Genomic DNA, 21,280 nt, shown 5'->3' with positions numbered 1-21,280 from the left:
AATTGACGTGCATTTATTGGGACATCCTAAATCTTTTTTTCTGGCATACTAAATAGTAGGGAAGTACGGGTATTGGAACGCTGGGCATATCTGCAAAATGTGCTTTTATCTTCTATTTCTAAAATATAATTGATCTATTCTGCACATCTTTGCCCATGTCTATTTTTTTTTTTTTTTTATAATTCTTTTTATTTTGTTTTTTTTTGTAACAACAATCAAACAAACAAACAACACCAGACAATACATACAAACTAAGAAAAGAGAGAAAAAAAATTTACCACAATGAAAATCTCAGGTTAATACAATATAAACTGATGACAAGAATATATTATACTAGAGATAAATTACATAAGTTTTATGCTGACTCCTCTGACCAGTGTGTGAAGTGTGGCTCTCAGGACTCCCTCATACACGCCTTTTGGCATTGTATGAAAGTGAACAAAGGTTGGAATGAAATCCAAGAATGGATATCAACCATTTGTAAAACAAAAATGCAGTTCTCAGCTCAGCTGTGCATTTTTCAGAACCCCGAGGGTGTAAGGTACCCTATGGGATGGCTAATTATGCTTTCTTCCCTTGTTTACAAGAAACTAATTTTAAAATACTGGAAAGATGCAGAGGCTCCTACATTAAAGAACTGGAAAGAACTTCAGAAATATTATCTGACCATAGAAAATACATTATCCGAAGACAACAACAAAACAAATCAATTTAATGAAGTATGGAAACACATTTATGAGGCACTATGAGAAATAAAGCTTGTAGCATTGCTGAGAAGGGAGGGGGGAACTACGGTGGAGATCACAGGACATGGATTTTTCTTTTTTTGTGTCTTTAAATGTTACGCGCGTGTGTGTGTGTGTGTGTGCGTGTGTGTGTGTGTGTGTGTGTGTGTGTGTGTGTGTGTGTGTGTGTGTGTGTGTGTGTGTGTGTGTGTTAACATGCAATAATGAACAACATACACATTTGTCCTTTTTCGCATCTAGTCTATTTCAATTGAGCTACACCTTGCATGGACATCTCTCACACTCAGTGCGGCCGCGGTGGGGTGAGTTGTTGTTGTTTTCATATGAGCCACTTCTGTATGCAGGTCCTGAACACTGTGTGGTTTGAGTGCCAATGGACGTGCTCCACACCAGAGTGAACACACGTCTCCACGTCACCGCGAGCGTCAAGAATCTTCAGCCCAAACGTATCGTTCTTGTAAGACTGTCAAAGGGAGAGATAGAGAGAAAGGAGTCACCCAAAGCAACAATTTATTTTCTCCTTATATTTTCTTTGTTTGTATGTTTTATAAAAACAACGCAACAATTTATTACACAATAAAAGGAGAGATGGATGTTTCATTTGAGAAATAAAAATGAAGCAAGGCAATGCATGATTTTTTATATTTTCATCTTTTTTATATTTTTTGGCGTTTTTATGCTTTATTTGACAGTATGAAGAGACAGAGGTGAAATGGGGCAGAGAGGGGGAGTGACATGTAGAGAACGACCGCGGGCTGGAATCAAACCCGGGTCTGCTGCTGGGCCCAGCCCCGGGGGAGGGGACACCCTACCTACTGAGCTAAATGTGTACTTTAGTTTGCATCTTACCTTCTGGTTCCTCATTCCTACAATCTGTTCGTTACTGTCATAGAATCCAAAGTGGCTGTTTAGAAAAGAGAAAACAGCTGTTAATATTCTCCTAAAAAAACTATATCGAATATCAAAGATAAGACGGAAAAGGACAGAGGCAAACAATATATTTAACTAAAATAAAGTCAGAACTTAAAGAAAAAGTAGTGCTTTCAATTTCTCCTTTTTTTAATTGGAAAGCTTTACATGAAAGTTTACATGGGGAAAAAAGGCTGCATATACAGTATGCTAATATTTAAAGTGTTCCTCTCTGATTGAATTGTTCTGCCCTTATGAGCATGTTATACAAAAGTAATGAGTAACACCACTGTGTAATTAAGCTTCTTTATCACAGGCATATTGGAATGACGGAGGATCAACAGTACGGAGATGAACTGTAAGGCTGTGTTTTTTCTAAAAGCCCTACTAACATCCTCCCTCCTATACTCAACATGTATACTACTGTCTACTTAACGATCGATTGTGTATGCGAGGTTCGTCGGACAAATAAAGAATTAAAAAAAAAACTTCCGTGGCAGTTGAGTAGGAAAAGTAACCTGTCGATCCATACACAAAATCTTCCCGGAAGCAAGTACTCATCCGGGCATTTCTCGCTTACACAAACTCGCATACACAACCACAACACACTCAAATTGACGTCAAAATGAGTATGAGTAGGACGTTAGTATGGCTTTTCGAACACAGCCTAAAACTTGGACAAAAGGCTAACCTGGACTGCCACGGTGTGATGACTCCATCATCTGGTCCTCCAATCAGCACAAGCTTCTTGATGAGCAGGAAGTTCTTCCTCCATGCTGAGAGGGGTGAAGTGGAGATATGCATTATTACTGGACATTCTTACTGCATTTTTTTCATTTATTTTTTTACCTTTATTTATACAGGTAAATCCCTTTAAGACCGGAGACTCTTTTTCGAGGGAGACCTGTTCCCATTTACACGTAACCATTCACACACACATTCATACAGGCTAACTATCGACATTCACACAAGGCAAATTGGGTGAAGTGTCTTGCCCAAGGACACAACAACCATGACACAAGTGGCAGGGCGGGAATCGAACCGCCAACCCTTCGATCATTGGTCGACCCGCTCTACCACCTGAGCCACAGTCATTTACAAGTGTACAGTACAAAGCTACCATTCATTCCATTACCTTTCATGTGACTGTGGGGTATGTCTCCATTGAGTTTCGCCAGGAAGCTTTTCTGCTTCAGGTAGCGGTCCCTATGGTGAGGGTCTGAGGAGGAAAAGATAAGTATCTGTTGTTGTTGTAGCACATTTTCATTTATATCTTCAGTTAAAGATCAAATCTTTTTTTCTCTTTACAAATCACTGAAGACACCATCCATCATTCCTACCATTCCAATATTCGCAAACAGAAATTTTCTGCCCCAACCAGCTGTAGCACAACCGAAATATCTCCTTCGTCGTGTATTTAGGAAACACCCAATCGTAATCTGTGGCTGTGGAGGAAGACAGTGAGAAAAGAAGTCCAGTATTATAAAAGCAAATAAGGAATCAATAGTAATCAATACAGTTTGATATCATGGAGTATCTTAAAGGAGAAGTAAGTGATATTTTTATGTTAACATTTGTGTTAAATCACTCTATATTCATACAGCAATCACTTAAACAGTATGCACAGTTCATAATACAGGTCTCCCAGTCATTCAGCTTTGCAGTAATAGCCAGATAAAATGTCGAGTATCCCGCTCGTTTTATCCAATCAGGAGATAGAGTGCTATGAAGAGGCGGGTCTCTGTGCCCGTGAACGATGACCCGCTGCTCTCCATCGCGGCACTATCTGATGAAGACGGCTGTGTGTTCATGTGGTGGTGACGTAGGCTTGAGGGAGGGGACAGCTAACTGCAGTCACTGACAGGAAGTTACCTAAAAGGACCAACTCACTTACTGAACCTTTAATATAACACAACAAGAATCCCCCTCACCTCCATATTGTCCAGCCAGTGGGGATGACAGCGCAATGAAGCTGTGCACATTATGGTCTGGAATCACGGAGAGAAGCGCCCTACAAAGGAGACCACCTAGAGACAAAACAAGCAGAGGACAAAGTCAAGAGAGACATGCTTATAGCAGACCAAACACATAGTATATGATCTGATGCAGTGATCCCTAGTATAGTTTAATTCCTCTGTAGAGGCCCATCTGTAATGCTAAGAGTGGAGCGGATATGACTGTGGTGACAAAGTGGATGCCTCCCACTGCACAACTGACTAAAACTAATAGAAGAGTCCTGTTGTAAATCCCCCTTTCATAAAGATTATAATGCTAAGTTATTGTTGACACACAACAGGTTTGAAACACATACTTTTGCTGATTAATCCACTTGATACTATAACAGAAAACTCATAATCCTATTTTTTAAGGATGCCCATCATCAGACTAGTCATATGGTTTCAAATATGATCAAAATCGATGCAGCAGAACCAGAGATCTCATCTTATTTTATTCTACGTATTATTATTCTTTGCTAAAACAAACCTGTTGCCTCCATTACCCACAATGCAACATGCTGCAATGTTCTTCCTTTTCACAATTGACATCGCTTGAGGCCAATGTCTGTCACAAGATAATTTGTTCTATTTTTGTAGTTGTTTCGGGGCAAAGATTTGCTCTTGTGCCCCGACTCAGACACCAACCCGCGCTCATGCACTGGAATAGTACTGAGCTTTATTTAGGAATATGCACCATGTGAACCTCTATACTGTATTTGAAACAGGGCCCTTCCACAGGACTGCACCACAAGATAACATAATAATGCATGATGTTATACTCCAGTGCAGGCAATTAAAATAATAGTAATGATTATTTTTTTAAATTACATAGGCACTAAGGTGAATCTATAGGGCTTTTCGGGATCATCCCACCCCAGGGTTACTTTGCACTTTACCTGGTTGATAAGTTTTATACCCATTCTGGTCTCTTCCTAATTCAAAAAATCTTTTACTAGCAAGATATGTCGACTCTGACACTCACACCCCTCACTAATGTTTAAAATAGGTGTCGTAACACAAACTGGCCCTAGATGAGCGCCGTGGAATAACTTTTTTTTGGTGAAGAAAACTTCCCTCAAGTCCAACATGAAAAAAAATCTTTACTTAGTTTCAAAAGACAATACAGATGATGATGGTCAGACTCAGCAATCATCTATGGAGAGAAAGACCAGAGCATCCTGCTTAGAGTAATGCTGCAGGGTCTTGACTGAGATGTATACACACAAAGTGCTGTTTTATATTGACATGGTCAGATGGTAGGTAGACCAACAATGTATCAATCGAGTCTGGCTCTTGTTGACTCAATGCTAATTTGAGTCTAGGAGTTGCTCAGGATGATGACAATGATATTATGGGTTTACTTTGAATCCATTAGGAAGTTTAGAGTGTCAGCCCCATCAAGCTGATTTAATCACAGCTCAAGTCAAAGAGTAATATTAAACTAATCAATATAAAATAGCTTCCACAGCGCTCAAAGACTTCTTGTTTCATGGGTGAAATATTAAATTGGCAATGACAGGGTGTGTGTGAGAGTGAGTATATTTAGAAGTGTATCTGTGATGTGTGAATGTGAAAGAGGACCTTGTGAGAAGCACAGTAGATGGGCTCCATCGTTGGCATGTTTCATGATGGAGTTGAAAGACTTCTTGAAGCCTTCGACTTGTTTCCACAGTGGCTCAAAACTTTTCAGGCCGTCATACAGGTCAATCACGTGCACCTCAGTGCCCGGATGCTCCTGTGAAAAGGGAGTGAGTGGCAGGGGAGAAACATAGTAGAAACACTGTAATCATAGATCGAGTTAAAGACCTACTTCACCAGTGGAACTATGAAGGTGTATTGAACTCTGAAATCCTATGTCGAATAAATGTGCAAAAATGTTAAAAATCGGTTCAGCCTAGCCTGAGAAAAAGGCGGAAAGAGTGTTTTATGGTCTAACTGTCTAACCCTATATTTTCCCATGTGTGACATCACACATGTGAAAATATAGGGTTAGGATTTACAGGAGAGCTGGGCCAAGGCAAGGCAAGGCAAGGCAAGGCAAGGCAAGGCAAGGCAAGGCAAGGCAAGGCAAGGCAAGGCAAGGCAAGGCAAGGCAAGGCAAGGCAAGGCAAGGCAAGGCAAGGCAAGGCAAGGCAAGGCAAGGCAAGGCAATTTTATTTATAGAGCACATTTCAGGCACAGGGCCACTCAAGGTGCTTCACAGGGTTAAAATCAAATAAAGAATACAAATACAAAAAAGGAACAAATTTAAAACATGGATAAAAATACAACATTTAAATAAAATAATTAAAACATTTTACCAAAAAATAAAATAAAAAAATTACAGGTTAAAAGGGAAACAAGAACGTTTTGAGACCCGATTTAAAAGAGCTGAGAGTCTCAGCGGACCTCAGACTCTCTGGCAGTCCGTTCCAGACATTGGGCGCATAAACGCTGAATGCCGCCTCTCCCTGTTTAGTCCTAGCTCTGGGGACTTTTAAAAGACCAAGGGAAAACTGAGGAAAGACTGAGGGAAGAAAAACTTCATTCATTATATTATAATAGCGATTTTATAATTATAGAACGCTGGTTTCATATGTACGGAAGAGGATTAGGGCCACACATGAAAAAAAAAAAAGGTAAAAAAAAAAAAAAGTTCTGACTTTATTCTCAGAATTCTGACTTTTTTTTCATGAAATTCTGACTTTTTTTTTTGTTCATGAAATTCAGACTTTTTTTTTGTTCATGAATTCTGACTTTTTTTTTTGTTCATGAAAAAAAAAAGAGTCAGAATTCTGACTTTAAAGTCAGAACTACGGGTACTTGTAAGGACCAACCTCCGTGGGAGAGACACTTTGCTTTATGCAGTAGGAGGAAACCACATGCAGAGTAGCCGTCCATGAGAGTAGCCAGTAGCCCTAGCCTACTTGTGCTAAAATGGCTTCCATTAGCGACTTCTTGCGGGTTCGAGGGGTTCCTGAAGAAGCCATTTCGTTTATGGAAGACCAAAAGGTGCGTGAAACTATATGTGTTGTTTTGGTGCCTAGAGTTGCACATGTGTTAGCTAATATGCACACTGTCACCTCATGCACCATGGACCTATTAAAAGACATGCACCCTGTACCAAAACAACACATATTACAGTTTCACTCACCTTTTGGTCTTCCATTAACAAACAACTTCTTCTTGAACCCCTCGAACCCGCAATAAGTCGCTAAGGGAAGTCATTTTTGCACAAGTAGGCTCTCCCACGGAGGTTGGTCCTTACAAGTACCCGTAGTTCTGACTTTAAAGTCAGAATTCTGACTTTTTTTTTTCATGAAAAAAAAAAAAGTCAGAATTCCATGAACAAAAAAAAGTCAGAATTCCATGAATACAAAAAAAAGTCAGAATTTCATGAACAAAAAAAAAGTCAGAATTTCATGAACAAAAAAGTCAGAATTCTGAGAATAAAGTCAGAACTTTTTTTCTTTAATTTTTTTTTTTTTTTCATGTGTGGCCCTAATCCTCTTCCGTACATATGGATGAAGTATTCCTTTAACTGTCAAAAAAACATCAAGCTGATGACAGAGTGTATACCAGTCAATCCAGTCAGATCAGTCAGGATCTGATACTGAAGCTCTTCCAACTATGAGGAATAGAAATGAACAGGGGAACAGAAATAATTACCTGTCTGTCTGACTTTCACTTCACCTGAAATCTGAGAGTTCCTTTACAAAAATAATCTGTTTGTGAGAATCTACTTTTTCAAGAGTTTCTTTGAATAGATGCTTATCGAATGAATCATTGGGTTTATGGTTCACCAAAAACACATGCACCAAACCTTAAACATATTTGAATCAGTGTCGAAAGGTAAATAAATACTGTACGTACATTTACTCAAGTGTTAAGTACAATTTTCAGCTCTGTCCATTTTATGCTACTTTATATCATCACTCCATTACACATTGGAGAACATTGTGCTTTTTACAAAATGTAGTTAAACATTTTAGTGAGGCAACTTTGATTCAGATCATTAAAATACAATATAATCAACTGATAAATAATTATGAATCCTTATAGTTTTTCAGTGAGACCTTTTAGCTGAAACGTTAAAAGGATGCTTACACCAAATGCATCACTATTCATAACGCAATAATAACATTATTCCGAAATAAGCCATTCTGGACTTACTTTTGTTACTTAAAAAAGTTGTACTCTTACCAAAAAAAAAAATATTTTTATATAGTGTGATATTATTACCGTTACTTATCTTTCATTTCATTTTAATTTTTTATTTTATTTCAGACATATCAAAAACAATACAAAACTAAATGAAAAGCACAAAAATACAACAAACTAAATTTATGTTTAAAAGACTTCACAAAAAGAAAAAAAAAAAGAAAACAAATGATCTGTATTGATGTGACATGCCCGAAAAGGAGCAGGAAGAAGTAAACACTTATTTAATCCTACCCCTTTTCCATAGTAAAAAAATAAAAATAAAAATATATAAATATAATCTTTAAGATCTGAGTGCTTCTAACAGTTTATTTACTTTACATATTTTGACATGTTCGTTTTTGAGTTGTCCTCTTACCTTGGTTATGAAGTGAGTCAGGATTTTGAACTGTTTCGGTCCATCCAACACACCGTGCACGATGATGACAGGCTTGTACCCGTCAATGCAAACTCCTGTCAGCAGCAGCAGAAGCAGCGGAGACACCGGTGATCCTCGGATGATCTGCGGGGTCTTCATCATCTTCCCCCGGGTCGGTCGCAGGTGAGAGGTCGGTCTGACTGAGAGATTAGTCCGCAACGAGGCTTTTGCCCAAGGGGCGTGAGAGAGATCTCAATGAATGCTTCCTGATTGTATTATCGTTTGTGATGTTGCGATCACATCCGTGTTTAGCGGTCAATTACGCATGGTCTTCAGCAGTGCCATCCAGGGGCGCAACTACCCACTTTCTGGGGGGTATGCAGACACTTAGCAGGCGTTTTTATGGCCTCACTAGTGTCAGGCATGCAAACTCATAAGACATGAAAAAGGTGACATATCCGAAAACAAACCCCTGAATTTTTTGTGATTTGAACATGTAAAATGGGCAATTTGGTGTACTCTGGTGAAGAGAATTAAAGACAAAGAAAACTTTTATTTCAGTTCAAATTAATAGTAAAATGAGCCAAACAAGTTAGTCAAACAACCTTCTTGACTTTACCCATACAACGTGTGTAGGTATTTACTAAGAAAAACGTTAAAAAAAACAGTTCAGAAAAACGGTTAAATTGGAAAAACCAGCTTGTTGATAAAACTTTTTTTTCAAGTGAATGAGAGAGAAAAGGCATTAAATAAGACAAAAAAACTTAGAGCCACCAGTCTATCGCACCAAATTCCCTTACAATAAACTAGTATATACTCTCTCTCTCTCTCTCTCTCTCTCTCTCTCTCTCTCTCTCTCTCTCTCTCTCTCTCTCTCTCTCTCTCTCTCTCTCTCTCAGTCAGGCAGGCAGGTACAGTATCTATAGATGCTTTCAAGCGGAGCCCCCATCCACCCTCTGCATGTAAAAGATTCCAACCCCCTTGTATGTCTGAAATGTTGCACCCGGATGCATGCTTTGCAGGTTGATCCAGTGGGTGCCCGGGATGCTTTTCATGACAGTAATGGAGTAGGCAGAAATGTGCCATTGCTTTATAGTTGCTTGTTTCCTCTAGTGTGAGATGTTACATTCCAGAGCCATTTTCCACACAGATTTTTAAAATCACTCTTTCCTGACAAAAAAAGAAAGGCTTCTTTAAAGGTATTGTTCTTCATGCTTCCTGTAATACTGTATGTGTAACTTACACACTATTCAAACCGATCCTGAATTGTAATGCTTTGGGGGATTCTGAATTGTGATGCTTTGTGGTGCCCCCGCCCCCCCCCCCCCCCCACCCTTCCTTAGCATTGTACATTATACTTAGCATTGTACAACATACTTCAAACACTATACATAAGCCCTGCAGCTCACCCGCAGAAAACATTTCCTCAGAAACATTTTTTTGTCGTTACACTCATAGCTCCAAAGAAAAACCTGCTGTTCTAGTTGGGCTTACCTGGGAATCCTATCTACTGTCTGATCAGGACCTTAAAGGCCTACTTCACCGGTTGGAATATGAAGGTGTATTAAACTCGGAGATCCTATTTAGTATAAATGTGCAAAAAAAATTGAAATCGGATCATTTTAGCCTGAGAAAAGGCAGAAAGAGTGTTTTATGGTCTCACTGTCTAACCCTACATTTCTCTTTCTGTGATGTCACAGAATTGGTCGGAATGATGCACAATCTATTTATCCTTTTTTAACAACAAGGAAATACAGGCCTGGTAGAACGAAGGCGGGAGTTTACCTGAGTCAAATGAGTCTGAGAATACTGACATACTAACATAAAAAAGGCGATAATTCGGCTGTACATTTCTTAAAAAAGTCAGATGAAAGTCCGTCTTGACCAGGAGATTTGCCTGATTGCATAGATGTTATTGCTGCAAAAATTTCTTTCTGAGTAATAGGTGCCTCAAGGCTATATCTCAGGTCCTGAGAAAGGGAAGGCATGTTCAGGCCACTGAAAAAGGTTTCCATCACCGCTGCGTCTACTGTACAATCAGAACTATACAAATTTGAATAGAATGTTTTGAACTTTTCGTTTATCAATTTCTGATCTGATGTTGTACACCCACTGTCTGTCCGAATTCCAGGGATGAGTTGCTTCGCTCTAAATCCGCGCAGTTGATTGGCCAGGAGTTTGCCAATCTTGTCACCATGTTCGTAAAAAGTACTTCTGCTCCTAAGCAACTGGTCAGCAACTTGACGAGAGGAAAGAAGGTTGAATTCTGTCTGAAGTTTTAAACGTTCTTTGTAAAGTTCAGATGAAGGAACAGAGTTGCTAGGATTTTGTGTTTCTCTGTTTTATTCTGTCACTCTGTTGTTATTGTTGTTGTTGTGTTGTGTGCGCTCGTCGGCGTTGTAAATGAGGGGAACCTCAATGCCTTTCGAGTTTGAATAAATAAAGGTTTCAATCAATCAATCAATCAATCAATCAATCAATCAATCAATCAATCAATCAAGGTGAGTTAGCATATGGTCTGTCTATGTTCAGAATCTGATCAGCTATTTCAGTTTGTTTCTGTTTTGTACACTTATTTTTGTATGCTGCAAATTATATAATTTCACCTCTCAAATAGGCTTTCAGAGCTTCCCAAATTGTTGCAAATTCCCTTTCAATAAACTATTATATACTCTCTCTCTCTCTCTCTCCTGTAATACTGTATGTGTAACTTACACACTATTCAAACCGATCCTGAATTGTAATGCTTTGGGGGATTCTGAATTGTGCATTTTGGAATGACTTAGTTTTGAATTACAGAATGGATGTAATGGTCGATTGCATGCCAATTAAATTAAGTGAATAAACCATCTTAGATATTTAGAGACTCGTGTTCGTACAAAATAGTTTAATACAGATATTAAGTACAGTACAGATATCAGATATTCTCCAAGAATCAAATACAATGTCATTCATTGCAGTGTGAATTCAAAAACCTTTACAACACTCCTAAATATAAAAAAACTTCCATCATAGGACAGCAAATGATTGATCGTGATCGTCAGCTCACTGTGTCACTACAGACTGTTACCTGATATATTAATGACCTTTTAAGAATGTTTCTATAATTTCAAAGCATAATTGATCATTAATGCAAATGAGTCCTGTTACTCCATAGTTCCCACAATGCCTCATTAAGCAATTTGCTTCAACGTTATTTCTAGCTTTGTGCCTTCAGTGGGTCTTTGAGCTGTTCTTAGGCACGGTGGTGCTTTGTGCTTAGTGCTAGAATTAGCATGGAAATGTTGCCCACAATGATAATGCTAATAGCACATGCTGATGTTAAGCAAGTGTCATGATTATAATGTTTGCAATTTTAGTTTGGCGTGTCAGAGGAAACACCGGGTATCACCAAAGCAATAGAGTTTTCCTCTAAGGGATCAGGAATGTTTGTACAATGTGTCATGGTGTTCCATCCAATTGTTGCTTATCTGTTACGGTCTGAACCCAACCAACTGACAGAGCTCCATTGCCAATCCCAGAGCAATATTGTTAGCACAACTACAAAAAGGAGAAAAGGGGGCGGTCTAAATCTGCGTTCCAAATCACATACTTTTTTTTTTTAGATATTTTTTTGGCATTTTTATGCTTTTATTTATAGTATAGAGACAGAGTTGAAATGGGGCAGAGAGGGGAGTGACATGCAGAGAACGACCGCGGGCTGGAATCGAACCTGGGTCCGCTGCTGGCCGAGGCCCATGGGGGGGACGCCCTACCAACTGAGCTAAGGGCGCCCCTCAAATCACATACTTTTTATTTTTACTACACTACATACTTAAGTACAGGAGAGTTTTAGGGCCACAGGAGCGCAAAAAAATCAGATAAGGAAGATTTTATTTTTCATTATGTCGAGAAATGTCAATAATAAAGCCGAATACTCCAAAATGCGACTTAGTGGGACATTTATGTATTTTCAGCATACTACAATTGACGTGCATTTATTGGGACATCCTAAATCTTTTTCTGGCATACTAAATAGTAGGGAAGTACGGTTATTGGAACGCTGGGCATATATATAATTGATCTATTCTGCACATCTTCGCCCATGCAGGAGCCATTGGACATCTATATAGTCTATTTCAATTGAGCTACACCTTGCATGGACATCTCTCACACTCAGTGCGGCCGCGGGTGAGTTGTTGTTTTTTCATGTGAGCCACTTCTGTATGCAGGTCCTGAACACTGTTTGGTTTAAGTGCCAATAGACGTGCTTCACACCAGAGTGAACACACGTCTCCACGTCACCGCGAGCGTCAAGAATCTTCAGCCCAAACGTATCGTTCTTGTAAAACTGTTAAAGGGAGAGATGGAGAGAAAGGAGTCACCCAAAGCAACAATTTATTTTCTCCTTATATTTTCTTTGTTTGTATGTTTTATAAAAACAACGCAACAATTTATTACACAATAAAAGGAGAGACGGCTGTTTCATTTGAGAAATAAAAATTAAGCAAGGCAATGCATGAGTTTTTTTTTTTTTTTTTTTTGGCATTTTTATGCTTTATTTGACAGTATGAAGAGACAGAGGTGAAATGGGGCAGAGAGGGGGAGTGACATGTAGAGAACGACTACGGGTGGGAATCAAACCCAGGTCTGCTGCTGGGCCCAGCCCCGGGGGAGGGGACACCCTACTTACTGAGCTAAGGGCGCCCCCTAGGCAATGCATGAGGTTTAACAGAGTTTCAATGAAATGGAGTAGGGTCCAGCTGCAGCCCCGGAGACAAACACCCTGGTGTGACAAAAACACCCTGGCGTGACGGACGTGATTTTTGACTATTTAGCTTCCATGACATGTCTGCTACGTCACTCATGTGCCCTAACCCTAACCACCCAGCTGTGATGCCTGAACCTAATCCTCAAAACAATATAAATAACACAAACTTAGTAGCCTATCGGTCTGCGGTCTTTTTTATTGTTTGACGTGACGTACTCAAGATGGCCGCCGCGGTGTTCCGTCAATGTTCTATCTATATTCTAACCTCTCCCTGTCCCCTTGCCCTAACCCTAACCACCCAGCTGTGATGCCTGAACCTAATCGCCAAAACAATATAAATAACACAAACTTAGTATCGGTCTGCTGTCTTGTTATTGTTTGACGTTGTTTACAACTTTGAAGTTTATGACGTTGCAAAAATAAAATCTACAGGTAACTTGTCACGCCTGGGTGTTGTTGTCACGCCTGGGTGTTGTTGTCACGCCAGGGTGTTGTTGTCACGCCAGGGTGTTTGTCTCCGGGGCTGCAACTGGATAGTATTGGAGAAATGTGTACTTTAGTTTGCATCTTACCTCCTGGTTCCTCATTTCTACAATCTGTTCGTTACTGTCATAGAATCCAAAGTGGCTGTTTAGAAAAGAGAAAACAGCTGTTAATAGTTCAGGTCAATATTCTCCTTAAAAAACTATATCGAATAGCAAAGATAAGACGGAAAAGGACAGAGGCAAACAATATATTTAACTAAAATAAAGTCAGAACTTAAACAAAAAGTAGTGCTTTCAATTTCTCCCTTTATTAATTGGAAAGCCTGTTCACCAATTGTATAATTGTATGTAATGTTTACATGGGGAAAAAAGGCTGCATATACAGTATGCTAATATTTAAAGTGTTCCTCTCTGATTGAATTGTTCTGCCCTTATGAGCATGTTATACAAAAGTAATGAGTAACACCACTGTGTAATTAAGCTTCTTTATCACAGGCATATTGGAATGACGGAGGATCAACAGTACAGAGATGAACTGTAAGGCTGTGTTTTTTCTAAAAGCCCTACTAACATCCTCCCTCCTACAAACTCAACATGTATGCTACTGTCTACTTAACGATCGATTGTGTATGCGAGGTTCGTCGGACCAATAAAGAATAAAAAAAAAAACTTCCGTGGCAGTTGAGTAGGAAAAGTAACCTGTCGATCCATACACAAAATCTTCCTGGAAGCATGTACTCATCCGGGCATTTCTCGCATACACAAACTTGCATACACAACCACAACACACTCAAATTGACGTCAAAATTAGTATGAGTAGGACGTTAGTAGGGCTTTTCGAACACATCCTAAAACTTGGACGAAAGGCTAACCTTGACTGCCACGGTGTGATGACTCCATCATCTGGTCCTCCAATCAGCACAAGCTTCTTGATGAGCAGGAAGTTCTCCCTCCATGCTGAGAGGGGTGAAGTGGAGATATGCATTATTACTGGACATTCTTACTGCACTTTTTTTATTTATTTTTTTACCTTTATTTATACAGGTAAATCCCATTGAGTCCAGAGACTCTTTTTCGAGGGAGACCTTCCCATTTACACGTAACCATTCACACACACACATTCATACTGGCTAACTATTGACATTCACACAAGGCAAGTTGGGTGAAGTGTCTTGCCCAAGGACACAACAACCATGACACAAGTGGCAGGGCGGGAATCGAACCACCAACCCTTCGACCCTCTCTACCACCTGAGCCACAGCCATTTACAAGTGTACAGTACAAAGCTACCATTCATTCCATTACCTTTCATGTGACTGTGGGGTATGTCTCCATTGAGGATCGCCAGGAAGCTTTTCTGCTTCAGGTAGCGGTCCCTATGGTGAGGGTCTGAGGAGGAAAAGATAAGTATCTGTTGTTGTTGTAGCACATTTTCATTTATATCTTCAGTTAAGGCGAGACACCCCAGGTGAATAGGGATTTTTTTTTAACTTATAGATATCATCATGAAACTTTGCCAGTTGATTACTGACACAAACACAATAATTTTTTGTATTACATGTTTTTCTTTAATATTTTATTAAATATGCAAATATGGCAATATTTAACCAATTATGCGTAAATTTGGGTCATTTTTCGAGAAAGATTTTGAGATGTTGGATAAAGCCAGAGTTAAAATCTCTATTTTATTTTAACCACATATTAGTTTCTAAAGTTTTTACAGAACAGATTTTGGATACAGCCTTTTTTCATTTAATAAATCAAAAAAGACTATGTACATGTCTTAGAAATGCATTTTTGGCATGTTTTTAGGAGGAAAATGTATCATAAATCAGACAATTAACAATATATTAACAAATCCTTCTGTAAAAACCTTTAAAATAGTGCTATGAATGATCATAGAAAGTTTGGTTGATGTCAGTGGTCTAGAAGTTGAGATATCTTTCGCAGAGTATTGGAAAAAGCTCATTTTGAGAAAACGGCCGTTAAAGATAAAAACGTGAATTCTGCTGATAATAGCTAGAGTAATTTATTGAATTAGGCCCTACACCCTTCAATGCCATATAGGCCTACCACTGCTTAACATATATAAACCATAGCATAGTAACATTTACATCCACATGCTAATTTAAACGTGGTTAATTCATTATTAGCCACTGTCTGTCAACCTGCTCCTGTCGGCACAGACGCTCTCTCTCCCCACCATCTCCCCTCTGATCGTCTGACAGTCTGTGTCTCTCCGACGTGATCGGCGTGATTTACATGTCTTTAACACTTCTCCCCTTCAAATGGCGATCATGTAGTGTCCGTAGCCAATTGATTAAGTATTTTTTTTGTCTTGGTTTGGCATATTTTCGACGTTTTTCCCATTTTATTTTGTGATTTTCGAGCTACCCGGGGCTAGCATCACGTGATGCCTTTTAGCGAATCACATCGTCAGAAATGTGCATTAGCCAATGAGGTCGCTTTCCTAGCATTGAATCCCTCCTCACACTTTCACGATTGGTTACTGATACAAAGGAAATGACCATATTTGGATCAGATAACGTTGTTCTTGAGATTCAGAGCTTTCCAACAGTACCATGGTTATTATGATTCATACAGCGGTCGCGGTGCTGTATGTTACGTTAGAATGCTCACTTTTGACGAATTTAGGAGCAAAATACAGACGCAAGCAGTCAAAGTTTAGTAAAATAAACACCTAAAACGTATATTTTGGACATTTTATCCATACTAGTATGAAAGAAGACATGTTATGGAAGCTAAATAGACACAAATCTCAAAATTGACCAGTGCTTAAAAAAACGATGTTTTTGCCTGCCGTGTCTCGCCTTAAAGATCAAATCTTTTTTTCTCTTTACAAATCACTGAAGACACCATTCATCATTCCTACCATTCCAATATTCGCAAACAGAACATTTCTGCCCCACTCTGTTGTAGCAAAACCGAAACACCTCCTTCCTCATGTATTTAGGAAACACCCTGATGTAATCTGTGTCTGTGGAGGAAGACAGTGAGAAAAGAAGTCCAGTATTATAAAAGCAAATAAGGAATCAATAGTAATCAATACAGTTTGATATCATGGAGTATCTTAAAGGAGAAGTAAGTGATATTGTTATGTTAACATTTGTGTTAAATCACTCTATATTCATACAGCAATCACTTAAACAGTGTGCACAGTTCATAGGTCTCCCAGTCATTCAGCTTTGCAGTACTAGCCAGATAAAATGTCGAGTATCCCGCTCGTTTTATCCAATCAGGAGATAGAGCACTATGAAGAGGCGGGTCTCTGTGCCCGTGAACGATGACCCGCTGCTCTCCATCGCGGCACTATCTGATGAAGACGGTTGTGTGTTCATGTGGTGGTGACGTAGGCTTGAGAGAGGGGACAGCTAACTGCAGTCACTGACAGGAAGTTACCTAAAAGGACCAACTCACTTACTGAACCTTTAATATAACATAACAAGAATCCCCCTCACCTCCATATTGCCCAGCCAGTGGGGATGACAGCGCAATGAAGCTGTGCACATTATGGTCAGGAGTCATGGAGAGAAGCGCCCGACAAAGGAGACCACCTAGAGACAAAACAAGGAGAGGGCAAAGTCAAGAGACATACTTCTATCTATAAACACATTGTATATTATCTGTTGCAGTGAAATCTAAAATAGTTTAATTCCTCTGTTCAGAGGCCCATCTGTTATGCTAAGAGTGGAGCGGATATGACTGTGGAGACGAAGTGGATGCCTCCCACTGCACGTGTTGCATCAAATTTGTAGCATGGCTAATGAAAAATATCATCAATGTTTTTTCAGAAGCAATCATTTGTTTGTTTTCTTGACCCCCAAGCATGTATGTTTAATTTCCAAAAAGCAAGTTGTTTGTGTGTTGTAGGGGATAGAATTTACAGGAAATATACAGTAGTTCATAAAGATTTTTTTTCTTTCTGATGAAAGTTGTAAAAATTAAAATCAGTGCACAGCTGCATGCCCGATCTAAGGTGTAAAAGTTTGACATTTGCGTTTGGTTATTACATTTTTGCTTCTTAATCTTTTGGTACATAAAAACATCCATAAGAAAGAAGAACAAAAAATGCAAAATGGCGAGAGTTGTGAGCTACTTGGTTTAAAAAAAAAAAACTATCTCGCTATGCCAGTAAAGGGGAAGTGAAAGTTAAAGGCTGGTGGTAGGCCTATATAGATTGTACCTCTACTTTAATGTGTGTGTGCCTGAAAGAGGGTGTGTATGTGTGTGTTATTTAACATGCGGGTAACATATTTCCATTGCGTTGTGCAGCTATGTGTGAGTTCAGGCTTTATTAGCAGATAAATGTTTGGCCACATTTGTATCTCTATTAATATGCACGGTATTAACTGTATATGAAGGTGTGTGTGTGTGTGTGTGCATGTGTGCGTGCGTGCGTGCGTGCGTGCGTGCTCGCGCGCGCGTGTGTGTGTGTGTGTACAGTGAGCAGGCGATACCTTGTGAAAGTCATATGTGGAGTCATGACATTAACATCCTTCCCACTGCCCTGTTCTATGCAGCACGGTACACTGTATATTCCAACATATAATCATGGTGTTTATTTTGTTAATTTGACCATCATTAAATAGACACTCCGTCCCCTTTTGCTCTGTGTGATCTCCTGCTGTCCTTGAAGGCAGTGTATGCACCGATATACACACCACACCCATTTCTTCTAACATTATCTCACTGTAAGACTTTATCTCAGTCTCTGACGGACTTACTGACGCCTCTCTTCTCAGTCACCAACTCTCTTAAAGACAAACTTTAAAAATACACTCAGTTTGTTTTAGGTTCAACTGACTAAAACTAATAGAAGAGTCCTGTAATAAATCCTCCCTTCATAAAGATTATAATGCCAAGTTATTGTTGAAACACAACAGGTTTGAAACACATACTTTTGCTGATTAATCAACTTGATACTATAACAGAAAACTCACAATCCTATTTTTTAAGGATGCCCATCATCAGAATAGTCATACGGTTTCAAATATGATCAAAATCGATGCAGCAGAACCAGAGATCTTATTTTATTCTATGTATTATTATTCTTTGCTAAAGCAAACCTGGTGCCTACATTACCCACAATGCAACATGCTTCAATGTTCTTAATTTTCACAATTGACATCGCTTGAGGCAAATGTCTGTCACAAGATAATTTGTTCTATTTTTGTAGTTGTTTCGGGGCAAAGAGTTGCTCTTGTGCCCCGACTCAGACTCCAACCTGTGCTCATACACTGGAATAGTACTGAGCTTTATTTAGGAATATGCACCATGTGAAACTCAGCTACTGTATCTGAAACAAGGCCCTTCCACAGGACAGCACCACAAGATAACATAATAATGCAGGATGTTATACTCCAGTGCAAGCAATTAAAATAATAGTCATAATAAGAAACAAAAATGGCATATGGTGAATCTATAGGGCTTTTGGGAATCACCCCACCCAAGGGTGACTTTCTACGTTACCTGGTTGATAAGTTATAACCCAGTCTTGTCTCTTCCTAATTCAGTAGCTTTTTACTAGCAGGACATGTATATATACTCTGATGCTCACACCCCTCACTAGTGTTTAAAATAGATGTTTCATCTCAAACTGGCACTAGATGAGCACTGTGGAAGAAGTTGTTTTTAGGTGAAGAAAAACTTCACTATGGGTCCAATATGAAAACAAATCTTTACTTGGTTTCCAAAGACAATACATATGATGATGGTCAGTTTGCATGCATGGAGAGAAAGACCAGAGCATCCTGCTTAGAGTAATGCCAGGGTCTTGTCTGAGTTTCACACATAAAAATGATCTGTTTTATACCCAATGGTTGACATGGTCAGATGGTAGGTAGACTAACAATGTATCAATCGAGTCTGGCTCTTGTTGACTCAATGCTAATTTGAGTCTAGGAGTTGCTCAGGATGATGACAATGATATGATGAGTTTACTTTGAATCCCCCAGGAAGTTTAATGCGTTAGCCCTCACCTAGAGTGTCAGCCCCGATCAAGCTGATTCAATCACAGCAAAAGTCAAAGAGTAATATTAAACTAATCAATATAAAATTGCTTCCACAGCGTTCAAAGACTTCTTGTTTCATGGGAGAAATATGAAATTGGCAATGACAGGGTGTGTGTGAGAGTGAGTATATTTAGAAGTGTATCTGTGATGTGTGAATGTGAAAGAGGACCTTGTGAGAAGCACAGTAGATGGGCTCCATCTGGGGCGTGTTTCATGATGGAGTTGAAAGACTTCTTGAAGCCTTCGACTTGTTTCCACAGTGGCTTCAGACTGGCCAGGTAGTCATACAGGTCAATCACTTTCACCTCAGTGCCCGGATGCTCCTGTGAAAAGGGAATAGAGTGGCAGGGGAAAAACATAGTAGAAACACTGTAATCATAGATCGAGTTAAAGACCTATGAAGGTGTATTGAACTCTGAAATCCTATGTCGAATAAATGTGCAAACATTTTAAAAATCGGTTCAGCCTAGCCTGAGAAAAAGGCGGAAAGAGTGTTTTATGGTCTAACTGTCTAACCCTATATTTTCCCATGTGTGACATCACACATGTGAAAATATAGGGTTAGGATTTACAGGAGAGCTGGGCCAAGGGAAAACTGAGGAAAGACTGAGGGAAGAAAAACCTCATTCATTATATTATAATAGCGATTTTATAATTATAGAACGCTGGTTTCGGGTGAAGTATTCCTTTAACTGTCAAAAAAACATCAAGCTGATGACTGAGTGTATACCAGTCAATCCAGTCAGATCAGTCACGATCTGATACTGAAGCTCTTCCAACTATGAGGAATAGAAATGAACAGGGGAACAGAAATCATTACCTTGAAACTGTCTGTCTGACTTTCACTTCACCTGAAATCTGAGAGTTCCTTTGCAAAAATAATCTGTTTGTGAGAATCTACTTTTTCAAGAGTTTCTTTGAATAGATGCATAACTAATGCATTATTGGGTTTATGGTTCACCAAAAACACATGCACCAAACCTTAAACATATTTGAATCAGTGTCGAAAGGTAAATACTGTACGTACATTTACTCAAGTGTTAAGTACAATTTTCAGCTATGTCCATTTTATGCTACTTTATATCATCACTCCATTACACATCATAGGAGAACATTGTGCTTTTTACAAAATGTAGTTAAACATTTTAGTGAGGCAACTTTGATTCAGATCATTAAAATACAATATAATCAACTGATAAATAATTATGAATCCTAATAGTTTTTCAGTGGGACCTTTTAGCTGAAACGTTAAAAGGATGCTTACACCAAATGCATCACTATTCAATATTTTTTTTATAGTGTGATATTATTACCGTTACTTATCTTTAAGATCTGAGTGCTTCTACCAACAGTTTATTGACATAGCCTATTTTGACATGTTCGTTTTTGAGTTGTCCTCTTACCTTGGTTATGAAGAGAGCGAGGGTTTTGAACTGTTTGGGTCCATCCAACAGACCGTGCACGATGATGACAGGCTTGTACCCGTCAATGCAAACTCCTGTCAGCAGCAGCAGAAGCAGCGGAGACACCGGTGATCCTCGGATGATCTGCTGGGTCTTCTTCATCTTCCCCCGGGTCGGTCGCAGGTGAGAGGTCGGTCTGGCCGAGAGGACTGGAGAGGTTAGTCCGCAGCGAGGCTTTTGCCCAAGGGGCGTGAGAGAGATCTCAATGAATGCTTCCTGATTGTATTATCGTTTGTGATGTTGCGAGGTCACATCCGTGTTTAGCGGTCAATTACGCATGGTCTTCAGCAGTGCCATCCTACATAACACTGACTCAAGATCAGCTTTTAGACATGTTTTT

The 21,280-nt window shown here is 39.2% G+C and overlaps 3 protein-coding genes across 3 annotated transcripts in view; 1 reads left to right on the top strand and 2 right to left on the bottom strand.

Annotated features, from left to right (window-relative positions):
* Positions 1-338: 338 nt before the first annotated feature.
* LOC307259301 (lysosomal thioesterase PPT2-like) lies at positions 339-8,445 on the bottom strand. Its single transcript, XM_080039086.1, has 8 exons — positions 8,211-8,445; positions 5,234-5,387; positions 3,587-3,682; positions 2,996-3,100; positions 2,791-2,874; positions 2,347-2,431; positions 1,596-1,650; positions 339-1,209 (listed from the first exon to the last, which is right to left on the bottom strand). The coding sequence occupies exons 1-8, from the start codon at positions 8,370-8,372 to the stop codon at positions 1,066-1,068; spliced, it is 885 nt and encodes a 294-aa protein (XP_079895212.1). The 5' UTR covers positions 8,373-8,445; the 3' UTR covers positions 339-1,065.
* A 2,649-nt stretch (positions 8,446-11,094) lies between these two features.
* LOC307259770 (lysosomal thioesterase PPT2-like) lies at positions 11,095-21,051 on the bottom strand. The gene is made up of 8 exons (XM_080039748.1): positions 20,881-21,051; positions 19,647-19,800; positions 16,925-17,020; positions 16,339-16,443; positions 14,751-14,834; positions 14,318-14,402; positions 13,533-13,587; positions 11,095-12,540 (listed from the first exon to the last, which is right to left on the bottom strand). Exons 1-8 carry the CDS (start codon positions 21,040-21,042, stop codon positions 12,397-12,399), a joined length of 885 nt encoding a protein of 294 aa, XP_079895874.1. The 5' UTR covers positions 21,043-21,051; the 3' UTR covers positions 11,095-12,396.
* The window catches only part of dhx16 (DEAH (Asp-Glu-Ala-His) box polypeptide 16), an 18,834-nt gene continuing 18,520 nt past the window's right edge, over positions 20,967-21,280 (top strand). The window contains exon 1 of the mRNA XM_080039747.1: positions 20,967-21,063. The gene's annotated coding sequence lies outside the window, so the exon portion shown is untranslated. The remainder of the gene's footprint in view (positions 21,064-21,280) is intronic.

This window comes from Ammodytes marinus (genome assembly GCF_949987685.1).
Source record: "Ammodytes marinus genome assembly, chromosome: 13".
NCBI lineage: Eukaryota > Metazoa > Chordata > Actinopteri > Uranoscopiformes > Ammodytidae > Ammodytes > Ammodytes marinus.
Note: the sequence above shows the minus strand (reverse complement) of the source record. Positions and strands in the feature narration are given on the sequence as shown.